Source organism: Medicago truncatula, chromosome 6 (genome assembly GCF_003473485.1).
Source record: "Medicago truncatula cultivar Jemalong A17 chromosome 6, MtrunA17r5.0-ANR, whole genome shotgun sequence".
Classification (NCBI taxonomy): domain Eukaryota; kingdom Viridiplantae; phylum Streptophyta; class Magnoliopsida; order Fabales; family Fabaceae; genus Medicago; species Medicago truncatula.
The window spans coordinates 1903098-1913291 of record NC_053047.1 but is presented as its reverse complement, the minus strand read 5'-3'; the positions used below and the strand labels follow the sequence as shown (position 1 = coordinate 1913291).

Genomic DNA, 10194 nt, shown 5'->3' with positions numbered 1-10194 from the left:
ACCAAGAATGTCATCATCAACACAACTGACACATAAAAATCTCATCGATATCGATGACATCATTAACATTAAACCACAAATACATATATCTAAAATATAATATATTTTGTCTGACTTTGGATTAACTAAAATCAAGACAATCTCGGACTTCGGTCTTCTTTGTAATAAAAATATATATCAAAACTACCCTATGATTTTACGATATATATTTTGATTTCATAAGAATCGTTTTGAATCCTCTCTTGTGAAATTTTCACTATAGAAAAGTCCATAAATTTATCTTGCGTTCAATTTTTTTTCAATGTTTTAAACAACTAATAAGAAAAACAGGTAACCATGATTTTACTAGAGAAAAATTTAACAGAAGAAGATCTCTTCAAATAAAAACGAATTGTTAAATGAGAATTTACTCGAAGTAAACAAAAGAGTTGAGATTCTACTCGAGAAAATCTACTTACATAAAACAAGACATCATCATCGTACTCGAATTGTCATATAAACATCTCATTTACAACATCATTAAAATCCATAATGTAAAAAAAAAAATCATAGCATTTTAAAAACAAATAAACCAAAATTGTAAATTAAACATAATACACGACCAAGATTGCAATTAACCTAAATAAAAATTATATATAACTACACAAAAAAAAAAAAACCGAAAATTTTGTCACAAAATATTATTATTGTCTCAAAATCTTCACCGTTTCGCGATTCTCACTCTTCTCTCTCTCACAACTTTCTCTCTCATCACCATCGCGATTCATTCGCAGAAAATCTCTCAGATTTTCTCTATTTTCACAACAATCAAAATTCCCTCATCGATCTATCTATAGATTCAATCTACAACCATCAATTTCACACCAAAAATCCCTCAAAAAAATCCCCTTTTTTTCGTCACACAAAACCCTAGAAAAATCCACCAAACCTTAATTAATCCCTAATTCATTTCAATTCGATCGATTTTCTTTCGAATTTTCAATCATGGTGTGTTGTAATATGAGATCTTAGCTTGATCTAGGGTTTTATTGGAAATTGATTTTGGAATCTAGGGTTTCGAATTTGGGAATTGATGTTTCTTTTCAGGGAAGAAGATGATGGAGGATTATGTATGGGTTTGGTGGTGAGAAGAAGTGGAAACACAATCGGCACATGTGGCCTGTACCTTCTAACCCGACCACTGTAGTCACCGTTTCTTCACCGTCAAAATTTATATGCAAAGTATATATCAATTCTATTATTTTCTTCTAAAGTTTCGTTTTTTATTGTTGATTGATTAAATTTTCATAAGATTTTGTATTTTTTTCTCTTCCTTTTTTGATGTTAAATTTAATTGGTTTTGAAATTGAGATGAATTAATTTGCTTATCTATCAGCTTTTGATTGGATTTATTTTATGTTTTTTGAGCTGATTTTGGTGTTGGTTTATGATTTATGATTTATGGTTTTTGAGCTGATTTTGTGTATTTTTATATTTATGAGATTCATGGTTTTTGTGTTTGATTACCTTAATCTGGATGAGAGGTTTTTTTGATCTGTTCTTTAATCTGTTTAAAGAGGTGATTATTTTGATTTTAAAAGGAATTTGGATTTTATTTTATTTTTTATAATTGTTTTGAGGTGTTTTGGGGGTTGGATGAATGTCCTTGAGTTCTTTGGATGTTATTTGGGTTTATCTGTGTCTGTGTTAACAAAATGGGTACTTTTGTTTTTTAAATTACAGTTGATATTGTGGGAAAATTTTGCCAAATGTGTCTGATTTTGAGGTTATTAGCGGCAATTGTAACTGCATTGCCGTTGTATTTATGTAAAAAGCCTCACCGCAATCTTGGTTGTTGGTGTTTTTAATAACTGTTTTCTGTATTTTGCAAATCATTTATGCTCGACATCTTATTCCAGATTTGCTGTATTCATGTTTTGATAGTGTTCCCACAATCGCTATTGCAGATTGTTTTTTAAAGTGATTAAATTTTTCTTAATGATTCATTGTTTTTGTTGAGATCTATCTGTATTGAAACTTTTTTCTGATGGTTGAATTGATTGCATTTTGAGCTTTAATTTACTTCTGCAAAATCTTAAATCATTTATGGTTGTCATTTCATTCTAAATTTTGTTAAATATCGATGACGTGACCAAGGGATGATTAAAACCTTGGTTTTTGAGCTCAATCATTTTTGCATTTTGATGGTTGGATTGATTGCATTTTGAGCTTCAATTTGCTTTTAAATTTTTTGTAAATCTATCATGTTTGAATCTTATTCCAAATTTTTATGTCTTTGTTTAACTTAATGAATTCATTTACGTTTTTTTTGTTGAACTTTGCATTTGGTATATCTTCGTTGCATCCCCCTTTCGATATTGGTGTATCTATATTTTTCTATGCTTATTAGATTAGCATCTAATTTTCCGTAACTGTTTTTGCCAATTATTTTTAGTTGCTTCAACTGCTTCGAGATTCATTTTATGTCCTTGTCGTGTTCCTGCTTGTTGTCTTCCTGAATATCTTTTGATCTAATTAGTTCTCATTGTTACTCATTGTAGGATGGACGCAAGATTCGTGTTGGTGACTGTGCACTATTCAAACCACCCCAGGATTCGCCTCCTTTTATTGGAATAATTCGCAAGTTAATATTTAATAAAGAAGAAAGTCCAAGTTTAGAAGTGAATTGGTTTTACCGACCTGCTGATTTGAAGCTCTCTAAAGGGATTGCAGTGGAAGCTGCACCAAACGAAGTCTTCTACTCCTTTCACAAGGATGAGACACATGCTGCATCATTACTCCATCCTTGTAAAGTCGCATTTCTCCGTAAAGGTGTTGAACTTCCTTCAGGGATATCCGCATTTGTTTGTAGACGAGTGTACGACATTGACAACAATTGTTTACGGTGGCTAACTGATAAGGACTTTGTTAATGTAAGTCTTCATATATATTTTATTTTCTTTCACTATTTTTTGTGTATAATTGTGTATAACTGATAAATTTGTGATCTTTCCGTTGATTCAGGATCAGCAGGAAGAAGTTGACCACCTATTAGACAAGACAAAACTAGAAATGCATGGGGCTGTGCAGTCAGGAGGCCGTTCTCCAAAACCATTGAATGGTCCAACGTCAACACAGTCATTGAAATCTAGTTCTGATAACATTCAAAATAGTTCTTCATTTGGTGTACAGGGTAAGGGAAAAAAGAGAGAGCGAGGTGATCAGGGATCTGATTCGTCTAAAAAAGAGCGATTATTTAAGGTAGAAGTTGGAGATTCTGGTCAGTTTAGACTGGAGATGCTAAGGACCGAGATTGCTAGAATCACTGAAAAAGGCGGGCTTGTGGACTTTGAAGGGGTTGAAAAATTTGTACAGCTCATGCAACCTGATAGTGCTGATAAAAAAATTGATTTGGCTGGGAGAACGATGCTTGTTGACGTGATATCGCTCACAGAACATTATGACTGTCTAGGCTGGTTCGTACAGCTTCGTGGTTTGCCTGTGTTAGATGAATGGCTACAAGAGGTCCATAAGGGGAAAATTGGCGATGGTAATGTTGATAAGTCTGAAGAATTTTTGTTAGCTTTACTCCGTGCATTGGATAAGCTTCCTGTGAACCTTCATGCACTACAAACCTGTAATGTTGGAAAATCTGTTAATAATTTACGCAGCCACAAAAATTCTGAAATTCAGAGGAAAGCCAGGAGTTTGGTAGACACATGGAAAAAGCGTGTTGAAGCTGAAATGAATATGACTGATACAAAACCTGGTTCAACCCGTGCTGTTTCTTGGCCCACAAAGCCATCACCGTCAGATGTTTCTCACTCTGGAAATAGGAGAACCGGAGGATCCTCTGAGAATGTTGCGAAGAGCTCTCCTATTCAACCTTCAGCATCCAAAAATTCCCAATCTAAACATAATTCTGGAGAAGTACTATCCAAGTTCTCTTCATCCCCTGGCTCAACTAAATCAATGACTGCCTCAGTAGGCAGCAACACAAAAGATCAAAATGTTAAACTCATTGTTGGTGCAACAACATCAGATTTACCTCTGACACCCATCAAGGAGGAGAGGAGCAGTAGTTCTAGTCAATCTCAAAACAACAGCAGATCTTGTTCTAGTGAACATGCGAAGAGCTCCACTGCAGGGTCTATAAGTGGGAGCAAAATTCCTGGTAATGCTTCCCGATCTCGAAAGTCGAGTAATGGTATACATGGAGCTGGCGTTGCTGTAGTTCTGAAGGACCATAGCTCTGCCAAGAATTCGACAAGAAATTCACCTTCTGATAAAGTTTCGCCAACCAGAATGTCCCATGAAAAACCATCTGATCAGCCCCTTTCCGATCAAGGGCATAATCAACGACTGATTGTGAGGTTGCCGAACACTGGGCGCAGTCCTTCCAGGGTAGCTAGTGGGGGCACTTTTGAAGAACCTGCTATTACATGCGGCAAAACATCACCTCCTGCCGACAAGAATGAGAATCAGGACAGAAGAGTTAAAGCTAAAACTGATTGTTTGCAAACCCATGTGTCGAATGTGATGAATGATGCATCCAATGCTAAGGAAATTACTGGTTGTGATGAAGCTAAGTGTTCTCCGCGAGTGGATGAGCGGTGCAGGGCTAATGAAGATGGTGATAAAGTAGCAGAAACGTCAAAAACAACCAGTTCTTCAACTGGATTTGTTTCCAGATCAGGGCAGACATATGATGCTTCTTTAAGCCCCATGAATGCATTAGTTGAGAGCTGTGTGAAATTTTCTGAAGCAAGTTCCTCTGTGTCCCCCGGAGATGATGGTATGAATCTGCTTGCTTCTGTGGCTGCAGGAGAAATGTCCAGATGTGAAAATGTCTCACCTCTGCCTTCACCCGAGAGGAAGTCTCCTGCAGCTGATGAATCAAGCTCAGGGAATGATCGACATTCTTTTGAAGCAGCTGGTCGCACTCAGAGACAGTCTGATGGTGGGGCTACCGGAGAGCATCCTGTGAATACTTTGCAATTCAAAAATAATTCTAGGCATCTGGTGACTATGGTATCGCGTGATTTTTCAGATGGTGAAGCCGTTTCATCTAGCTGTGTGGAGAAAACTGGTGATGGTAAAAAACAAGTAAATTTCTCTACTACAGACGCGATACAGAATACTGAAGGTTCATGCTTACGGCCTGACACCAAAGAGGATACGTCTGAAACTGTATTTCCAGGCAGAAAGGAGTCTCATGCAGAGGCGGGAGGTGCGGAGGGTTTTCACGAGAGGAGGGAATCGGGAACTCAATGGCCTAAAAACAGCACTAGTCCAGGCTCTAAAAAGTTGAGGACTTCCTCTTTTGATGATGATCAGAAGACTGATAACAAGGATGGCGGTCTCACAGAGCACGGGAAAATGTTAGTTTCAGAAACGGTTGCAAGTGGTATGATTGAAAATGAACCAGGTAAAATATCCCCCGAGTTATCTTCAGGTGTAGATAGTAAGAGCCAGATCAGTGCGGAGAAAGTGACGGGTATTATACCTGTGCAAAAAGGCTCTCCAGTTGCAGATACCTGTGAGTCCATAGATGTGAAAAGGGAGGATGTTATGTTACCTGCTTCTGGTAGTGCTTTGACGGTATCCAGGGACGAAAATACTAATAATGTGATGGCAGTTGAGAGCAAGCCTTCTGAGAAACGAATGGATCTGGATTCAGCAGTTGCAGATGGTGTTGATGAACGTTGTGAAGAGAATTCTGTTAGAAAAGAGCTCATTGGCAGTTCATCTCTTAACTCAGATATACCAATTACTTCTGAAAAGGAGAACGAAGTGCCCGAAACATGTGATTCTAATATAGAAGGAAAGAAATCTGTAGTTGCTGCAGAGTTGAATGCAGGCAATGCTAATACATCCCCAATTGCTAGTGGTTCTGATGCAGCTGTAAAACTGGACTTTGATTTAAATGAGGGATACCCCGTTGAAGATGCAGGCCAAGGGGATATTGTTAGACAGGAAGATCCGACCAGTTCATCTGCAGTTCATGTTCCTTGCCCATTGCCTTTTCCTATTCCATCCCTCTCAGGGGCCTTCCATGCTTCTATTACAGTGGCTTCTGCTACCAAAGGACCAGTTGTTCTACCAGAAAATCCATTGCGGAGTAAGGGGGAACTTGGATGGAAAGGTTCAGCTGCTACAAGTGCATTCCGGCCAGCCGAACCTAGGAAAAATGCTGAGATGCCATCAAATACTGGTGATATTCCTTCCGTTGAAACGACTTCAGTCAAACAAGGCCGTGCTCCTTTAGATTTTGATTTAAATGTGGCAGATGAAATAGGTTTTGAGGATGTTGGTTACCGGGGTTCCTTAGAGTCTGGAGCACATGACCGCAGTGCTGTGGGACTTGATCTTGATCTAAACAGGTTAGATGAGACTCCTGAAGCTGGATCTTTCGCTATGGGTAAAATGGACATTCCTTCTTTACCAAGTAAACAACCTTCGTTGTCCAGTGGGTTATCTAATGGCGGAAGTGTTTCAAGAGACTTTGATTTAAATAATGGGCCAGGCCTTGATGAAGTTAGTACTGAAGTCCCAGCTCGTAGTCTGCAGATGAAAGGTCCTGTGCCATTTTCAAGTTCTGTTCATGGCACCAGAACAAATAACGCTGAATTTGGGAACTATTCTTCTTGGTTTCCTCCGGGTAATTCGTATTCTGCAATTACTGTCCCGCCACTTTTGCCTGGTAGAGGGGAACAGAGTTATGTTGGTGCTTCTGGGCCACAGCGGATCATAGGTTCGACAGGCAGCTCACCCTTCAGTCCTGAAATGTACAGAGGGCCAGTACTTTCATCCTCTCCTGCTGTTGCATATCCACCTACAACCCCCTTTCCATATCCGGGATTTCCATTTGAAACCAATTTTCCATTATCTTCAAACGCCTTTTCTGGTTGTTCAACACCATTTATGGATTCATCAACTGTCAGTGGACTTTGCTTTCCTACTATGCCCTCGCAGCCGGTTGGGCCTGGAGGCATTGTCTCATCTACATATCCCCGCCCTTATGTTATGAGTCTTCCAGGCAGTACAAGTAACGTAATTCCCGACAGCAGAAAATGGGGAAGTCAGAGTTTGGATCTTAATTCAGGCCCTGGTGGTACGGACGCCGAGCGCAGAGATGACAGATTGCCTTCAGGGTTGAGGCAGATGCCCGTCCCCAGTCCACAAGCCTTGATGGAGGATCACTTGAAGATGTTTCAGATGGCAGGTGCATTAAAAAGAAAGGAACCTGATGGCGGTTGGGATGGAACTGATAGATTCAGTTACAAACATCCCCCTTCATGGCAGTAGGATAATAGCTCTACGAAGCAATTTTTTAAGAGGTCAGCCCCTTGTAAGCTCTCTGACTATGTCAACTCTTTGCAATGTATTTTCAACATCATAATTCCAATGATATACAGTTTGCATGCATTTCCGATTTAGGGATTTTGTTATGTTCCAAACATATTTCTTACATGGACATGCAATCTTGTATTCGAGAAGCATCTCTTTCTATTACTTTTGTTAAAAAATAGTTCCTTTTTAATGCATCAGATTTGTTTGTATGTTTCTGATTTGATTCTGTTTTGGTTACGCAAAGTTTAAAGGTTTTGATGAATTGAAGTCGTAACTCTTGTGTTTATATGCAGCTTTTATGGAAAATGTCAGAAAAATTGGGGAAACTATGAGTGATGCTGCTACTCGTGCTGCTGATGGGTCGTAAAGTGATCAGATCTTCCGATGTGGTTGTTTTGTGCAAATCTGATCTCACAGATAGTCTCTTGCAGATGAGTTTTGTTTTTCCTGTGTAGATATCTAACTGAAACAGCAGGCGTGATAATATGCCGGCCTAGAATCAGAGAAATTGGCATCAAAGTGTTTGACTGTTACTTTTCTGCAACAGCACTGTGCCCAATCCATTCTCGAACATTTGGAATGAGAGGATTGGATGTATGAACTGGTTGAGGCCAGTTTGGCTTCTTTAAATCATTTTTTTTTTCAACTTTTGTTACATATATAGTTATTGCTGTAGTCATGACTTCCGAATTTTGTTACTTATCAGTATCACATTCTGGTTATGCACAGGTTAGCGCCACCATGTACAATTTGTCACTTCTTCCCCTTAATGTTATTACATGGCTGTGCTCTTGCATCATTTTTAATTTTGGTATCATAGTTGGAATTGGTATGGAATTCCTATGAATCCGTCCTCTTTTAGGGTGTGGCTGTCTTAAAGTTAAATTGTTTCTAGTGAATTTGTCAACCAGATGTACGCTGGTGATATGACATGTTTACTGCAGATATTGTTAATTTAATAACTGCCCACCGGTCATTTGTGTTTGTAATGCATATGCGAACTTTTTTATCGCGAGAAATAGCATTGGTCTCTTATATTTCGTGTGTTTGGATCCTCTTATTTTCAGCGTGTTTGGATGCTTATGATTGTTATGCTATAAAAGCTTGTGAGTTGTATCTAGTAGGCTAGCGAAGAGTGCAAAACATTTAGGAGTTAATGGAGTTTAAATTTGGTTATTTAGATTTGGTAGATATATGTGAGCCAACTCTTTTTTTGGTTGATCATATCTTGTTGGCCATGTTCTTTTTTACATAAACGCCGTTACCACATGAGCACATTATGAGTGATATGGCAAGTTTAATGCGTTAATTCAATAACTGCCCAATTAGGGGCCCTTAATTGGTCATTTTCATGTTTGTGACTACTTAATGAACTCTCTGTTGTGAGAAGTGTTTAACGTGTTTGGATTGTAAATAAATTGTTTTTAATAAAGCATGTGAGTTGTAATACGTTGGCATCGATATGCTCTTTCCAAACACAATTTTCTCGATAGCCAGTAATAAACGTCATGTTAGTCTCGTTGTCATATTGTTTGAAACGAGTTCGGCTCATCTGACTCTCTATTGCTCTGGTAGCCCCTCCATTTTGAGCCAACACGGAGGGCTTGTAGAGCAATCGCTGTTGATGAACCAAAAGGGGTATCTGCTTGTTGTTAGGGTGTTTGTATGTTCTTGGTTTACAATAGAGCCATGTCCGTTGATTCTTTCTCATTGGTTGCATGCCATTTGAAACATTTTATCAATCTTGAATAACTCTTTGGGGAGCTTGAAAAAAGGATGGGATTTTTTTTTTTTGTACCATCTGTAAGCATAGGTTTGAATAAATCATGTTTTTCTTGGTTTACAATAGAGCCATGTCTGTCGATTCTATACATGAATCAAACGATACCTTAACGTTATATAATTAGATGTTTTTTAATAGTTTCTTGTAGTTTTATTCAGGTCTTCCCTAATTTGTAGTGATTTGACATACTCTCATTATAAAATTCACATGTCTTGTCTCTGACATAAACAACATATTCACTTACGTAAAACGATTATTCAACTTTTCAATTTGTCAGCCAACCGCATGATATAAGCAAATAATATAGATAGATTTTCAACTTCTTAACTTTTCACTTATGTATCCGCTATTGACCGCAAGTGCTCGACATAGGGAAACGGGGGGGGGGGGGGGGGGGGGGAAGAGGGATGTGTGGTCACAAATTCAACTGATGAAACAATCAGTCTTAGTGCTAAGAATTTTCAACTTTGGGTTCGTAGTTTGATGAAGTTCACTACAAGGTTAAACTTCTGGTGATTGTTTTGCTCTTCAAACTCCCTAAAATGCATTTTTTTATTGTTGTTTTTACCAGGAAAAAACTTTCAAGTGTATATTTACAGATTTAAGCATATAAGAAGGGGGAAGAACAATAACTTAAAACTTTCTTAATAAAAAAATGATTTGAACAGTACAATTTGACTCGATTCTTATCTCAATATGCTAGTTAAAAGAATTAAATATGACATACAAGACGGATCTAGACATTCGGTATATGTGTGGTTAAAATTTTAAAGAAAAAATAATGTAAACTATATTAAAAATAATAAATAACATTGGTTGATTCAATACAATAACAATGAAAATTGTCTCATGTCTATTTGATGAAAATGAGTTAAAATAATAGCATTGCTAATTTTTAAAAGAACATAGTTGACTGTTCCCAACTTTTGTAGCTGAAAATACACACTTAACACTTGCAATTGCTAGTTTGCTATCCACAAGAACAAAATCAACTTCAAAAGCTTATAATTTATTACAAATATGTTGTACTTATTTATTTCGCACGCGAGAGAGAAGTGTTTTGATATAATTGTGTTTTA

General features: G+C 37.6%; 1 protein-coding gene across 2 annotated transcripts; it reads left to right on the top strand.

The window, feature by feature from the left end:
* The first annotated feature begins 662 nt into the window (after positions 1–662).
* LOC25495221 (uncharacterized) lies at positions 663–8139 on the top strand. 2 transcript variants are annotated; one of them, XM_013595408.3, is made up of 4 exons: positions 663–1221; positions 2541–2912; positions 3004–7319; positions 7626–8139. In XM_013595408.3, the coding sequence occupies exons 1-3, from the start codon at positions 1108–1110 to the stop codon at positions 7285–7287; spliced, it is 4770 nt and encodes a 1589-aa protein (XP_013450862.1). In that variant the 5' UTR covers positions 663–1107; the 3' UTR covers positions 7288–7319; positions 7626–8139. The 2 variants fall into 2 exon arrangements, with proteins under 2 accessions (XP_013450862.1, XP_024642413.1); XM_024786645.2 differs by having other exon boundaries at positions 3004–7330.
* The last annotated feature ends 2055 nt before the right edge of the window (positions 8140–10194 follow it).

Excerpts from the sequence above, each read along its gene's own strand:
- LOC25495221 (XM_013595408.3), top strand. The coding sequence starts at position 1,108 with ATGTATGGGTTTGGTGGTGAGAAGAAGTGGAAACACAATCGGCACATG. Across the intron at positions 1,222-2,540 it reads CGTCAAAATTTATATGCAAA|GATGGACGCAAGATTCGTGT; the intron begins GTATATATCAAT and ends TACTCATTGTAG. Across the intron at positions 2,913-3,003 it reads CTGATAAGGACTTTGTTAAT|GATCAGCAGGAAGAAGTTGA; the intron begins GTAAGTCTTCAT and ends CCGTTGATTCAG.